This window comes from Carassius auratus, chromosome 13 (genome assembly GCF_003368295.1).
Source record: "Carassius auratus strain Wakin chromosome 13, ASM336829v1, whole genome shotgun sequence".
NCBI lineage: Eukaryota > Metazoa > Chordata > Actinopteri > Cypriniformes > Cyprinidae > Carassius > Carassius auratus.
This window is the reverse complement of record NC_039255.1, coordinates 1,072,075-1,088,998: the sequence shown is the minus strand read 5'-3', so window position 1 is coordinate 1,088,998 and position 16,924 is coordinate 1,072,075. Positions and strand designations below refer to the sequence as shown.

General features: G+C 34.3%; 1 protein-coding gene across 2 annotated transcripts; it reads left to right on the top strand.

Annotated features, from left to right (window-relative positions):
• Window positions 1-1,913: 1,913 nt before the first annotated feature.
• LOC113112290 (equilibrative nucleoside transporter 1-like) lies at window positions 1,914-16,091 on the top strand. 2 transcript variants are annotated; one of them, XM_026277722.1, is made up of 13 exons: window positions 1,914-1,956; window positions 5,710-5,791; window positions 5,879-5,960; window positions 6,554-6,738; window positions 7,884-8,023; window positions 8,389-8,523; window positions 9,471-9,568; window positions 9,681-9,762; window positions 10,033-10,106; window positions 10,232-10,343; window positions 10,427-10,512; window positions 13,805-14,004; window positions 14,870-14,981. In XM_026277722.1, exons 2-13 carry the CDS (start codon window positions 5,763-5,765, stop codon window positions 14,979-14,981), a joined length of 1,335 nt encoding a protein of 444 aa, XP_026133507.1. In that variant the 5' UTR covers window positions 1,914-1,956; window positions 5,710-5,762. The 2 variants fall into 2 exon arrangements, with proteins under 2 accessions (XP_026133507.1, XP_026133506.1); XM_026277721.1 differs by lacking the exon at window positions 1,914-1,956 and having other exon boundaries at window positions 5,763-5,791; window positions 14,870-16,091.
• Window positions 16,092-16,924: the final 833 nt, after the last annotated feature.

The following is a 16,924-nucleotide window of genomic DNA, read 5'->3' as shown; positions in this document are numbered from 1 at the left end:
AGAATACAAGACGGTTGCCAGTTCTACAAATTCATCTGACACTGAACCCAACCTACAGACGTAAACATGTCAAAACAAGACATTCAAAGTGCTTTGAAAATGAACATCATCTTGTTTTCTTGGCACTGCTGTTAAACTGTATTTTAATTAGAAATCACACAGGTCTATCAGATATATTGATGCACATAAGAATTGAGTGTATCATGAAAAGTTGCTGATTGGAGCCGGACCTGAAAGTGAATTTTACTAAAATGATGCCTCAATCACTATTTGATCAAAGTTAGAGGTTGAATGATTATGACTAAAACTTTTTTCTTTACTATAGTATCCACGGATGAATCAAGTAACATTAGACTATTAAGTGTAAAAAGGGTCCATTTTTATTTAGTTTTATAATTTTACCCTAGATTCCATCACAGGGTAAAAAATTCAGAATTGTGAGACATTTTCTCACAGTTTATTGAAATTCAGAATGGTCTTCTCAGTTCACTTTTTGAATTGCTTCAGAATTGTGATGGAAGAAGTCTGAATATTAAGATGAAAAGTCACAATGTTCTTTATTTTAATATATACAAATATAAAAAAATGGCAAGAAATGAACGCGCCGAAGTTTTTACCGAAAAATAATAGTAATAAGAAGGAGAATAAGCAAACAGCATAGTGATGCTTTGCTTTGCAAGCAATTAAACTGAATTTAGGAGAGCTCAAACTTGTTCAGCATGACAGTGACACTACTAAATATTCATTCAGCTGCAGTACCTCAGCTTTAAACAAACCCTGGAGACATCACGTCCTTGAAAATGCGATAAAGATGTGCAGTTCCTTCAGGAATGTCAGGAAGCGCAGCTGTGTTCTGATGGGAGTTTTCACCTCGTGTGAGTTGAACAGCAAACCCTGGTTCCTCTGGGTGTGGAACGTCACAGGGAAAGTGTGCATCTCCTTACTACAGACAGAACAACAGATGTCTGTCATAGTCAACAGCAAAGATGAAGTGCAAAGTTTGCTGTCACATGCTTTAGGAGATGTTAAATTTGGCCATGACAGATTGTAACACCTCATAGATGACCGAGAAAGTATGTCTAGATCAGATATGCACAAACCATGTGTACATCCATGGCTTTTAATTTGGCCCACCATGTCATATCACAAGAAGGGGGGGGGGGGGGGTAACATTGTTACTTTTTTTGATTAAAAAAGTAACAATGACAAATAATTATTTTTGTTCAAGTATGGATTAATTTATTTTTAATTTAATACATAGTTACTTATAAACTATGCTATTCAGTGTTGGCTTTGCAATGTTTGGTGCTTTCAGTGCAGTGCATTCAGTGGGAGAGAAACTTTGGACACTTCATTTTTATTATGGCTATTTTCCATTTTGTACAAATAATAAAGTCAAAAAAAACTTTGAAATAACATGGGTGCAAATACAGTTGTGCTTCTTTTTGTGTAAATATTAGGACATTCTTTGTACTTCATGTCACGTATTTTGCCCCTCATGTTCAGAATTCCTTTATCTACTCTGTCTATTGAATTTAATTTAATAAATTAATTAATAAATGCTTATAGCCTATAATAGAACATGTGTCTGTGGGGAAATTCATAAGAAGACACTGTGTTTCTAAAAAAAAAAAAACTAATTTCAAGCGCTTAGGCAGAAGCCTTTGTCAAGTGTCCAAACTTTTCATTAGAAACCTTTTTTAGTCTGAGCTGAAATAATGTGATGATTCACATCATCAGTAAGTGTTGTAGTTATTATTGAAAAAGTAAAGATCTAGTGTTATCAAACTGTGTAGCAGCCTACATTAGTCGAGCTCTATCCCTCCTCCTCCTCCTCCTCCTCCTCCTCCTCCTCCTCCTCCTCATCATCCCTCCTCACACACAGCTCTCTCCTTCTCTCTCTCTCTCTCTCTCTCAGACTCAGCAGTCTTCTATTTCTACTCACCACACGTGAAGGTAGGGCTCATGTTTACTACAGTACTTTACTCACTTCTCACACACATTTCTGACGTTCACTGTTATCGCGCGATTTACTGCTCCTTTGATTTTCGTATTTTCATACATCGATGGTCAAAAGTTGAACAAACAGTGTTATTGGGTAACAACGCATCCAGTGTTGTCAAAGCACGTGGGTTGTAGAACCCGCTGTTTTAAATGTAGCGTGCGAGTGCGAGAGCGGGATAAATCGAGCGCCAAATTCGCGACGCGACTTTATATTCTTAGCGACACATACCGCGATATATATTATCTTTATATCTTTAATATTTATAAGTATGTGTTGATTAAGTTGTTAATGTGTCAAACAGTGTTATTTTATTGTTTGTGGTTAAGCACGTATCGAGTCATTCACAAATGATTTTGGTAGGCTACTGTGGTGTTAATTTAGCCTACTTTTTATGTATGTATATATCTTTTTTTATATATATACATTTCATTTAAGTTGAAAGGGTTGATTTTTGATGTGAAACTTTCTGATGCGTCTTTATTTGGAAAAATGAATTTGTTATCATGGATTACTGACTAACTTTTTTCTGTTTGACACTGCAGTTAAAAAAAAAGTAATTTAAAGAAATTATGTTTGATCCTGATGGGATATAGGCTATGTTACTGTTATTAAAAGAAGGAAAAAACAACAACTAACAACTCAGTTTTAATTACAGTTTGTTTGTTTGTGGCATTTAGTTTTCTATAAAGATTGAGTTTGAAGTGTCATGATGCTGATGCATATGCTTGTGGTTTGGATAGTAGATGTGCATGCCCTTCTCGTGCACTTTAGATGAGATTCATGTGAGCTTTATCCAAAAATGTTCCTAATGTAACTCATGTGGCATGAATGCATAGTGTGCAACTCTGACCGCATGCTTGTGTAATGCGCAAAACTGCCAAAACATATGTGGGTTTCCTAAATAGTATTGTGTGCAGCTGTCAGCACAAAACATATCACTCTGCAAATACAGTCTGATACAGAACTAGAAATCAAAATGAAGAAATCAGAAATCATTTTGACAGTTTACTTTCTTAATGCACAATCCTGGTTATTCCAAATGAAATCCATGTTATTCCAAATAATTTTTTTTTTAAATAATCTTTATTCAGAATTCATTAACTTTCCTTTTATTCTGAAATTCACAAAGGTGACTTCTAGTATCTTAACACCTAGTTTTCACAATCCAAAGCCCTTACCTCATTTTCACACATCGAACTCAAATAGGCATCCTGTGTATGAATTAAAAGGTGTTGTTAATGTTATTTGAGGTAGTTTAAAGCAAAACTAGGGTTGGAGATTTCAAGAGGTTTCCAAAGTGACCTAACAATCGAAGCAAGAAGACCAACAATTATACAGGTGTTTCACATATTTTTATTGGTGAACATAAGTCTCTCAGTGGTTTCTAGTTTAAGAGATGCTCTATGACATTGTATATGTTCCCACTGGAGTTAAAATCTCTTAGTTCCTGAACCACAGGAGCAATTCTTGGCTAATTTGGAGGAGTAATGGTTCCAAGAGGGGCGTTTCACAGTTATTTCATAGAGGAACCATTTTTGGTTCCCCAATAAACCTTTTAGCTAACAGTTCTTAAAATAACAGTTTTTTTTTCTTAGTGTAAAAAACATTTTGAAAATCTAAAGAACCCTTTTCTACTATAAAAAACCTGTTTGTGGAATGAAAAAACATCCATTGATGTTAAAGGTTTTTAATGGAACCATCAATAAAGAACCTTTCATTTTTAAGTTTGTTGGTTCCATCTTTGGAACATTACTCTTTAATTTCCAACAATATTCGATATTCAGGATATTTTGTATTTTTATATTGATTATTCTCAATAATATCTCTAATATTAGATATAAAACCCGGCCCTGCTTTAGTGGAAAATGTTATTTAGATTATAAAAATTTTCCTCACATTGAGAAAAAAAAAGGTTCTTTAAAAAACCGATCAGTGAAAAGTTTGTTGGGGAACCAAAAATGGTTTGTCTATTGCATTGATGCAAAAACCCTCTGTTGGAACTTTTTTTTTTTTTTTTAAAGTGTAGTAACAATTGTAAAATACAGCCAGGACTTAAGTTGGGAATTGGGAACAATTTTTATTCTAAATATTCTAATATTCCATTCATAATTCATAAAGCAGTTTCATGACGTGTTTCCATCAATGGGAAGCGAGAGGTGTTCTTCAGGAACCTGACCCGATGACTGAGGGATTGTAGGCTGCTGGGATTCATTTGTTGAGTGCAGCTCTGTTAGTGAGTGCATTGGCTTGTGTAAATATGGGAGGAGAAACTAAACTTATGTTTAGTTTCATTTGGAAAATACTGATTACCTTACCATAGCATTTCAACCGATTTACCATAACCTGATTACTGAAATTACTGTGCAGATTTCCTAATGCTGCAAAATAATAGCTTGCAATTTCCAGAAGAGAATAGCAGAGACAAGAGAGCATGCTTCTTAGTTTCTTTGAAAAATACTGATTATTGTACACAATTCCAGAAGCTGTGGAGAAAACCTATTTTTCATTATTTTTCCTTGTTTTTCAACACAATATGAAATGCAACTTTGGAATTTCTTTCAAATTAATCTTCTCCCTGTGAAGAAGTTTTTAACATACAATTAAAAATGATTGATAATATGGCGTCCTATGTTTGACCTCCTGTCAGCCAATAAATCTCTTCACTAAGACGTCTGTTATATTATCGCTGAATGAATGAAGAGTACTTCAGTGGGCTCTGTGTGTACAGATAGTTCAGAAAATGTGTTTATGGGACTGCTGACAGTATGCTTTTTGGAGGAGGATGATGCATCAGTATGTCTTCAAGCTCATTGTCATTTGTTTATGCACCATAAACCGCATAAATTAAGCAGATTATTACATACAGAAAGCTTCATTATGGTCCATGGAGATGTAGAAACCAACATCACAGTCTCTGTTGTCAATCTTTTAGTTTGCAAACAGTTTATCTGAAACAACTTGCTGAAGCACATCATTTAAGAGCAACATAATCCATCTACAAGACAGAAAGCACCAAACAAATACACTGAAACTCAGAGATATCAATATTAATGGAAAATTCAGCAAAGAGACACTCTGAGGCTGTCCATCATGGAGTGCATTAGTTTCTCACTCTCCGTTTATTTATATTCTCAAAGATTTGCAGGATTAATCTGTATTTCGCTCTTTCTTTAGTGCAGAGGATTTTGTGATTCATTCCCTTAAATCCAGACAAGCCGTCGCTTGAGCTCAGGAAATTAACTTTTTTGTTATTTTATCAACTATATAGCCAAGGTTTAATAAAGCAGAATATTTGATATGTTAAAAATATTGTTTTAGAGATTTAGGCTAATTGCAAGCACAGATAAAAACATCACTGAAGTGAAAATATAAACATTCATTTAGATATTACAGTATGTTTGTGTTGGGGCAGCCAGAATATCCATTACCAGAATCATATTTTTGAAAGAAATGCAATAATAATGGCTGTTTACACGGTAAATACTGAAGCCTATAGACCTGTTGAGATCTACAGTGACCTCAGAAAGTATTTAGACATAGTAATCCTTAGAAATGGAAGAAATCTTTTTACAGAAAAGCTGCACAAATAGACTTTTCAAACTGAGTTTAGTGGGTTTGAAATGATAAAACAATAGATCATCCTCCGTGGCGTTGTGGCTCAGCATCACTGAATGAAGGTTGTTTTCATGTGATCTTGATTTTAGATTTGATTCGAGTTTCTGAACCCAATCAGTGACCGATCCGTCAGACAGACGCAATGACAGCCGCAAGCGCTCCACGAGACAGGTAAATGTGTGAGCGAGCGTGACTTTCTCACATGAAACAGATGCTCCGTAATGAAACTGCATGTGAATAACATGACGTGTCTTCCAGGTATAATGCTGTATGGATCATATTCTTCATTCTGGGCCTGGGAACTCTGCTGCCATGGAATTTCTTCATGACTGCTACCATGGTAACAATCGTCTAGTTGAAACAATGAAACACTAATGGGACGTTATTAGATGAATCCATGATTTTTTGAACTATATTGGATTTTTAATACTTCATTGTCCCAAAAGGGACATTTGTTTTGGTTTTGGATTTTAGAAATATAAAATGATCGAACTATGAATATTGCTTTTAATGCATCTTTTATTTGTAGATTAAGTTTCCTGCTGTAAAATGCTTTCAAATGTTTTTGTGAAAAACATTTATGTAGGTAAATATTGCTTTCTATTGCTGTATAGCAGTGGTTCCCAAACCTTTTGCGTTTATGATCGCTTTAAATGATGAACAGATTTAATCTGGTATTTTGGTTTGTGTTTTGAGGAATAACCAAAGTTTTACAACGTAAGGGTAAATGTTGACAGAATTTTCAGTTTTGGATGAACATTGCCTTTAAGAATTTAGAAAGTATTTGGAAAAAATGACTTTGGTTCAGATTATGTTTTACATTGGCCAGAAACATAATGCACTTGTAACATTTTATTTTGTAAATGCAGATTGATGTTAAAATGACTCTTTAATGTAACATAACCGTACAAAGTGTCAACATCTGTTCTGCAGTACTTCACCCAGCGTCTGAAGGACCCACAGACCCATGGAGAACACAATCAGACAGTCAACGGGTCAGTGGTGATAGAGGGTGACACCCGTAACGTCCTGGAGTCAAAGTTCAACAACGTGATGACGCTGTGTGCCATGGTACCGCTGCTCATCTTCACCTGCCTCAACTCCTTCATCCACCAGAGGTGAGACGAGCTCTGTGTTTGATGTGAGAGCGATTCAGAAACATACATATATTAGAGCTGACACCAAGTTAAGGCATTCATTTAAAATATTAAATATGGCTTTCTTTAATGCACAACTGAGCTTTCCCAACTGGACATTGAAGCTAACTGAAATTCTGTTCTGTGTCTGATATCAAGACTCTTTGGAAATGTGATGGCTGAAATAAAACCTGGTTACTAAAACTAAATCTTAGTCACAGTTACCAGTCAATGACAGAGGAAGATCAGAAGCAATTATTTATGTTCATTTTTTATAAAAAATTTAAGTGCAAGTAAAATTTCTATAATTTATTATTATTTAATTATATTATCAATTATAAATGTACTTAAAATAATTATTTACATATTTTGTTAAATTAAATTGCATATAATTATATATATTTATATTTTTTATGTGTATATATATTCTTAAACTGTCAATTATTATTGTGCTTAGTTTAAAAAAATACACTGAACAAAATTATAAATACAACACTTTTGTTTTGTTTTTGAATAATGAGGGCAAAACAAAGTGTTGCATTTATAATTTTGTTCAGTAAATATATATATAACAAGTGACAAGTGGATATATTTAATTGTTGTATTGCATATAATTACACATATATTTTAAGATATATTTAAATAAAATATGAAATATTTATACACATTTGTATGACATGTGGATAGATTAAATAAAATATGAAAATTAATTTGTTATAGTTTATCACAGCAAATATGTTTATGGCAAACAGACATGAGATTAATTGCAATTAAATCTGTTTGCAACCAACATAAATACTGCCTCATAAATAAAACTGTTTCTGACAAATCTCTTTCATCTAAAGGCTTTAGGATAGATGTTGAAAATAATGTTTTGTAGGAAAATATCAGCTGTCTAGTTTCTCTATAAAGCTAGAGTTTAACTGATAAGTTGGAGCAAATATTGACTGAAGCACATCCCTTATGACTCACTCACATCTTTCATTGTGTTATTTTACAGTTTTGATGACTTTACTGTTATTCTAAAATGTGGAAAATGAGTTGTAATAAACAGTTCAGAGATATTGTGTAACTTTGCATGAATCTCCCTGTTACCAGTGAGCTGATCTTGTGTTGTTTTCTCCCAGGATTCCTCAGAAGTTGAGGATCTCAGGCAGTCTGTCTGTCATTTTCGTGGTGTTTCTCATCACAGCTGTGCTGGTGAAGGTGGAGATGGAGCCCCTGCCGTTCTTCGCGTTCACTATGATCAAAATCATCTGCATCAACTGTGAGTATAACCATCATCATCATCATCATCATCATCTGCAGTGTGTCTGCACCAGGCCACTTTGACCTCAGTGTCGTGGTCTTCTCTCGTGTCGTGGTCGGGTCACGAGGTTTGCTTTCTGTTTGGGGTTCATAATGAGTAAAAGATGGCTTGGGTTCACACACACGCTTTGATGATGAAATTAATACCCAGTATGTTTGGAGAATCAAGCCGGGGAAGGTCTACTTGAAAGAGGAGATCATACAAGACTGAGCTCTCAGAAATCTTTCATGATGCTCTGTGTTATTACAACCTTTGCTCATTTTTATCAGCATTCATGTCTAATCTTAACCATGGTTTTTCTTCTTCGCTGTCTCTTTCTGCAGCGTTCGGAGCCATTCTGCAAGGGAGTCTGTTTGGTTTGGCTGGAATGCTCCCAGCGTCCTACACTACGCCCATCATGAGCGGACAGGGCCTGGCAGGGGCGTTTGCGGCCTTCTCCATGATCTGTGCGCTCGCCTGTATGTGTTCATCCTTTGTCACTCTTTATTTTCTTCTTTTCCAAATCGTAGGAACCAGAATTTGGAAAATTCTAAACCAACTTTGTTGTTTTTAGCTGTTTATTGAAATAAATCTAAAATCAAATCAGAATTAAATATGAGATGAAAAACGCAAAAATTTAAATGAAAATTCGAAAATGAAAAAAAAAATTAAGCTAAGTAGAAGTATTAAAAAAGATAAAAATAATACAAATGACAAATGCACAATTAATTTTACTAAAACACACACACACGCACGCAGACACATACACACACACACACACACAAATACTATAATAGAATATAAAAAATACAAACATAATACTGTACAAAACATATTCAAAGTAGATTTAAATAGATGTTTAAAGTTGAAATACAATTAAATATTAATTGATAAACTGAAACGGAAAAAAATTATAAAGCTTAAAAGGACAAACACGCATAACAAATGTACTAAAACTAATATTAAAATTTAAAATTCAATTTTTAAATCTTAATAAATACTATAATACGATATAAATAATACAAAAATAACACTGGACAAAAGGATTCAAAGTAGAATAAAATAGATGTGTAAAGCTGAAATAAAAATGAAAAAAATATAAAAATAAAAGTAAAATTTTATAAAATAAAAGCAGAATAACAAATGTTAAAAAAGCTAAATATAAAAAACCTTAAAATAATAATGCATGGAACAAAATGATTAAAAATATTAATACATTTATCAAATGCATTTGACAAATTCAAAGTAGGTTGAAAGTGATGTTAAATGTCAGAACAAAAATGCTACGCTAGTTAGTGTAAGTTATAATTGTGTGTTTATTTATGTGCTAATAAAACCATTCTACAGGGCTGTCCATGAGAACGTTTGAATTGCTGAATCTGTTCCAGGTGTGGCCAGGTATTGACCTGAATCTTGTGTTTTCCAGCGGGCTCAGCGTTACAGGACAGTGCCTTCGGCTACTTCATCATTGCCTGTGTGGTCATTCTCCTGGCCATCGTCTCTTACCTCGCTCTGCCTAAAATGGTATGATGTAAAGCCCTGACCTGAGACTCACTGCGTTTCATTTCCACTGATCAATGCTGAGAACGATGTTTCAGTGAATACATGTTAAAAACTGAAAGTGTTTGTTCTGCAGGAGTTTTTCCAGTATTTCTCTGAGAGCAGTGGCTCTCGATCCAGCGCTGATCAGGAAAACAAGATGGATTTGCTTAAACCAGGTAATGGCCAGCGTTTCATGTTTCTCTAATCATCTAATGTCCCAAGGGACATGTAAACACTCACAAACAAATATATGAGACCACTGGAATAAAACCACTGTTTCCAGTGCATCCAACCTTGTGTACAAGTACGTTTTCATACTAATTTCATAAGTTTTCAAAGGTACATCTTTTTTTCATGATGTTTTTTGATGCTAAATGAAAAATACAGAAAACGGTGTGGCTTTGTGTAGTTACTCGTGTCTCTCTGTTTTTCTACTCGTCTTGTAGAAGGTCAAAGAGAGAAGAGCCTGACTGATGAAGAGAGCAGACCCGCCGTGTCAGTGTTTGGCATCTTCAAACAGGTCTTAACTTTAACCAGCTGCCTACATTACCCTCCAAACTCGCTATCTCGAAGCCGTAGCTGAAGTTAGCGATGCATAACAAGAGCAGGAGTCTGTTAGTAATACTCTGTGGTCTCCTGTCGTAGATCTGGGTGATGGCTCTTTCTGTGTGCTTCGTGTTCGCTGTCACCATCGGCATCTTCCCAGCCGTCACTGTTGAGGTGAAGACCACTGTTGTTGAAGAGGGGAACGGTTGGGGTGAGTGTGTTTGCATGTCATTATATCGATGTTCCTACTTCTTCTCTGCCAGTGAGAGCAGATGTGCTCTGTCTCTTTCACAGATACTTACTTCATCCCTGTGTCCTGCTTCCTCCTGTTTAACATGATGGACTGGGTCGGCAGGAGCCTGACTGCTGTCTGTATGTGGGTATGTGTGTGTGTGTGTGTGTGTGTGTGTTAATCAGAGTCAGACAGGGACTCTCAACACGAGTTGTGAATGCTTTATTAAGGCTCTATCCTGTTAAGATGTGTTTTTTTTTCTGAAAAAAGAGCAGAGCAGGAAAAACACTGTTGAGTAGTTTCTCTAGAAAATGTTTAAAGGTGCTGTAGGGAACTTTTGTAAAAATATATTTTTTACATATTTATTAAACCTGTCATTATGTCCTGACAGTAGAATATGAGACAGATAATCTGTGTAAAAATCAAGCTCCTCTGGCTCCTCCCAGTGTCCTATTGCCATTTGCAGAAAGTCATCCGCTCCCGGTAAGAAATCAACCAATCAGAGCTGCGGTCCGTAACTTTGTTTGTGTTCAAAATGTAGAAAAATGTATATAATAAGCGAGTACACCATGAATCCATTTTCCAAACCGTGTTTTTAGCTTGTCCTGAATCACTAGGGTGCACCTATAATAAGTGTTTATATTCGGACTATTTTAGATTGCTTCGGGGGTACCGCGGCGGAGTAACCCAGTACCTTTGTGATTCTTCATAGACATTAACAGAGAGAAGTAGTTCCGGCTACGATGTTCTTCCGCAAGACGCAAGCAGTTCTGTTTATTAACCGCTAGAGCGTCAAAAGTTCCCTACCGCAGCTTTAAAGAGCAGTGACCGAAATCATGTGACTTCATATATTATGCGGAACAGATTGCTTTTTCCATACAGGGACCACAGGCTGTCAAGCTTCATAAAGTACCATCTTCTGAAGTCATATGATGGCTTTGTGAGCGGAACAGACTGAAATATGTTATTGACCAAAAATCTGTTGCAACTATTTATTTTCATTCATGCCGTTTTAATCTGTTCCTAATAACAAAACTATTTTCATGACTAATGTTACAGTACTTTTTTAGTTATATATGGCTGCAAAAATCATAATTGGTGATTATTCCCTTGAAATTTTAGTTGCGGTTATAATTACAATTATCACAATTTACATTGAATTATGTTTATACCGTTGGTCAATGCAAAAGCATACCATATTTTTTTATGAAAATAAACAAGCGGTAAACACTAATTGAAAAACATTTATTGCTTTTCTTTAGCATCAAGCCTTAAATGCCAGTAAAAATATGCATGGTATTATAATGTTATATTAAAACAAAAAATTAAAACATAGGAAAAATTCTTAGGATAACATGTAGAAAGAAAAAAACACACATCTTAAGCATGCAAAATAATGTAAATGGACTCTGAACGATTAATTGCTGCCTTGAACGATTATGTAATTGTGGCATCTGTAATTGTAAACTGATTTCTAAGCATGTAGATATCACTGTTTTATACAAATGAAGTAAATATTAAAGATTTATTTATTACATTAATATAGGAAATATTCAAGGATTTTTTTTTTCATAATACAAATATAGGAAATATACAAGGATATGTTATTTATAGTTGACATAGAGGATTTTATTTATCGTAATACAAATATAGTACATATGAAGGCTTCAGTGTATTTGTTTATGAATTATCATGAGATAAATATCGACTCTCAGACTGTGTTGATGTGTTTGGTGTTCAGGAAGGTCACTGTGAAGACAGAAAACTTTTACATGGAATCCAGCCTCTTATCTTCCTCTATATAAAGTCAAAGTCAGATCCAGGGAAACCTCAGTGGAGCAGATCAGCTCTCACAGTGTTCCTGGCATTTAATAACTGGAACACGTCTCATGTGCAGTCAGCTGTCTCACGCTCATGTGCTGCTCATGCACACTGTTACCACACTCAATGTCACACTGTTTCTCTTGAGTCCATAAATGTGCATCTGAACGAGAGCTGAGCATCATGGGAAACTGTGACAGCTGTAGATCAGCACGTAGTGAGCTAGTTAAAGAACTGAAGATGTCACGTCCAGGCAATAGCTGTACAGGAGCCAGATTTCGATTCGGTCATAAGTTTTGAAACCAGTTTCACATGGATGCTCACACGAGCTCCGAATGTGCTGAAGATGTCTTTCTCATGCACTGATTGGCTGGTTAAGAGAATGGATTTCACTGGTTGGGTTTGAGAAGGTCCTGATGGTAGTTGATTCAATGAGAATGACAGCTGTGTATTATGATATAATACAAAACAGTGCACTGTTTTAAAAGAATTGCTGAAGCTAAGAGAACATTTATATTATATTTGGTAACACTAACATTTCTTGATGTTGGTTATGTTTTAATAAATGTTGAGATTAACAGTAACTAAATGCTGAAAATGTTCATGCTAACAAAGATAAATAACAAAATAAACCTTTTTGTGTTACCCAATATTTAAAATAAATAAATCATATATATAATAATAATATATATATATAAATGTTATATTAAAACAATATTAATTACTATGTATTAAAATAAATTCTATTAATTAAATATTATTTTCAGTGTTTAGTTATTCACTTTAAATTGGTTTTTAATTTAATCTTTAATTTCAGTATGTTTTATGTGTAATTGTGTTTTTCATTGTTTTACAGTTTTAAATATTTATCTTTACACATCAATATAGTTTTACTTAAAAATTGAAAAAAGTTCAATTGAATTTAATTCAAGTTTATTTGTATAGCGCTTTTTAAAATACAAATCGTTACAAAGCAGCTTTACAGAAAATTATGTTTCTACAATATTTAGTAGTAGCTTATCAGTGATGACTGTCAGTTTGTGCACGTATGAAAGGATTTTTAGAAAAATTAATACATGACATAGTCAGCGAGATGATGAACATTATTAATATTATTAATAATTAATAATTATTACATGATGCAGTCACACTTGCAGCAATATTTGTTAGTTCTGTTTGTTGATTCAGGGCTGTATGTTGGTACGTATGTGTGTGTGTTAAATGGTTATGCACATTATCTTTTGACAATTTATGACAAAATGTGTCATTTTGAATTACGATTTTAAATATTTAAATATTTGAATTAAGATTTTAAATATTTAAATATTTGAATTAAGATTTTAAATAATTAAATATTTGAATTACGATTTTAAATATTTAAATATTTGAATTACGATTTTAAATATTTAAATATTTGAATTACGATTTTAAATATTTAAATATTTGAATTATGATTTTAAATATTTCTCTTTAGCAATAGTTTATTCTTATTTCAGTTTGAATTTCAGGAATTTCAACGTGCCAACCCCACCGACAAATAAATTGTAATAAATCTGGTTCTGAAGATGATGCCTGCAGATATATTTGTGTTCAGCATGTGCTCTCTGTCCTCCGCTCAGCCTGGTAAAGACAGCATCTGGCTGCCCGTCCTGGTCATCGCACGCTTGGTGTTCGTTCCTCTCTTCATGCTCTGTAACGTTCAGCCCAGACACTACCTGCCCGTGGTGTTCGCTCACGACGCCTGGTACATCATCTTCATGATCCTCTTCTCCTTCAGCAACGGATACCTGGCCAGCCTCTGCATGTGCTTCGGACCAAAGTACGTACAAAATATCATCAACCTGCGTGCGAAATAGACTTACTTATGTCAGGCTGCTCGAAAAATCCTGTAAACATGTCCCTGTGTGCTGCATTGACATGAATGAGTAGTTCTTCAAGCGGTGGGGTTGGCGCAGTGGATAAAGCACATGCCTTTGGTGTGAGAGACCTGGGTTCGAATCCACTGTGAGACACCAATGTGTCCCTGGGCAAGACACTTAACCCCTAGTTGCTCCAGAGGCGTGCGACCTCTGACATATATATAGTAATTGTAAGTTGCTTTGGATAAAAGCGTCAGCTAAATGAAAATGTAAGCGGGGTTTTAGGGTTTTGAAAACAAATATCACGATTCAGTTATGACCCAAGCTTTCGACTCAATTCAGTATAGATTATTTTGGATATATATTGTGTACCATACATGACACATTTGAAACTACATTACTATTATATTGATATATTATAAAATAAACATCTAAATGGTGGCTGGCATAAAAACACGACTTATTTATTCCAGCATAAATTGAATACTGAAGAAGGGTAAAAATGATAATGAATAAACAGTATTGTTTGGATATTGTAATTAAATCTTGGAGTTTGTTTCAAATGAAAACTGACAAATCACAAAGCTTTTGATGATTTAATAATGTTACGTTGATTAACTGAAACCAGGCTAGACTAGTCAAGTCTTGGGATTTAAGAATCAGTATGGTTCCATCAAAATAAAAATCTATTAGAGAAATCAATATTTTTTACCCAGCACTAGTAGCAATATTTTGTGAATAATTTCTGTACATGTTAAACACTGGTATTATAGTGTTCATCTAACAGTTCTTAATGTCCTCTGATGTTTTGTGCTCGTCCCACAGGAAAGTATCTCAACATGAAGCAGAAACCGCAGGGGCCATCATGGCTTTTTTCCTCTCTCTTGGCTTGGCTGTGGGAGCCGCGTTATCCTTCGGTTTCCGGGCCATGATCTAGAAGCATGGCCTGGTTCTCAGTATGATGAAGATGAACTTTAACCCTAGATACACACAGAGCCAGAGAGAATGTGTATCCGTTTGTCTGTAATGAAGTGGAACTGTTATAGACAATATTCACACCAGGATTCTAAGAAGGAGCATCTTCATCAACATCAGGATATTATGAGCATCATCATCTTCATCAGACATAAAACGAGCCAAATCTGTTTTCATTTTTTTTTTTTTTACTTTTTGTAAAGTGTGCCAATTCTGTATTTAGCAATAATGTATAGTTCAGGTTAACCCCTTTCTGGTTTAGTTATTTTTAACATTTGTGTGAGCACTAACCGTTTTAATTGTCCTGTTCTAGTTTCGTTTAGCGATGGCGGAGACGTGCAGCTATTAGGGCAGTAGTTCACTGCAAAACATATTTTTTTATTTCCCGTTTTTAAAATGACTTAAAATTAAAAATGACTTTTTTGATATTATATAAGGTCTTGTTTTATGAAAAATCGATCCCAATTAAGTAAGTTTATGCTTAAAAAAAAAGTATCTACCTAATAATCTGGTTTTGCCTTTGAATTAAATTTGTTTGTCTTGCATTATTGGCAGATATTTTTACTTGTAATTTTTCTAGTAATTTTGATAGTTTGATAAAACAAGACTTAGCATCAAAAGTCATTTTTAAGTAAATGTCTCTTCATTTAAGCATATACTGATACTGAAAACGAGGCAAAAATACTGATTGCAGTGGTTCTAGATTAATTGTACTGTATAACATCATTAAAGGGCCCCAGCTGAAGTTTATAGTGGTGTTTTGAAGATTAAGATCTGTTCAGATGTCTGCTGTTTATTTTGCAATGCATTTGATTTGAACATGTTTTCAAATATTTAGCCATAATACATTTTTTAAGAGTTAAGAGTGAAGGTCTAAAAGTGTTACATTTGAACTTATTATTTATACGTGTTTTTTTAAACTGCTTTTTTTTAATGAAATGTTATTAATGCAGCATGTATGACACAATTTTACACCATGTAAATGCACAACTTTCTTTGGTGCCTTTTGAATGAGATGTTAAAAAAAAAAAAAGGGCAATGCTGAAAATGTGCGGTGGGTGGGTGGGTTTGTGAATGGAAGGGAATGCAAATAAACACCTTTCTGGTTGTATTTAGATGGTGATGTCTGTTCAGTACGTGAGCTGCTCCAGAGACTCAACGGCTTGTTTGTCAACGCTCTGGTAATGAAAGGTTCCAGTAAAAACGGTTTGCTTGATTAGTGCGTCATTCCAGTGGCAAACTCAAGAAAATTTCCCTAGTATTTGATGCAACAACATCCACCAATTGTTACATTCACAAAGGCTTTTTTTTTTTTAAATACCATACTTTTAACCAGGGTCATTGGCATGAAACAAGGGAACTAAAATGAAGACTGCATAAACATTGATATATATTTTAGAAACTATTTTGATTTTGCTTACACAATGTCATGCAAACGATGTTTAATGTCAAGTTATATATGGAAAGAGTATTTAAATGTCATTGCATTATACAAAATATCAAAGTTAATGACAAGCAATCAAATGCTGCAGAATCTTTTCACTAATTCGATGGCTCACATTTATTATTATCACGTTTAATCAAGCGATGTGGCACTATTTAGTTTCATTGGACATATTTGAAGTTATTTCTCCTCGGGTTCACACATGTGTCCTAGTGGAGCAGGGGTGTCAAACTCAGTTCCTGGGGCCAGTTTTTCAAAAGTAATCTGATCAGATATTGGCCATCAGATTGGATCAAATCTTGAAAATGGGTTGTTCAGAAGAAAAAAGATTAGATCACAAAATCCAAAACACAAAATACTTTTGATAAAAAAAAAAAATCTTAGCATAAGGATGGATTTCAGGAACAAAAAATAAATTTATATTTATTTATTACCTTTAAAACTTTACCTTTAAAACTGGT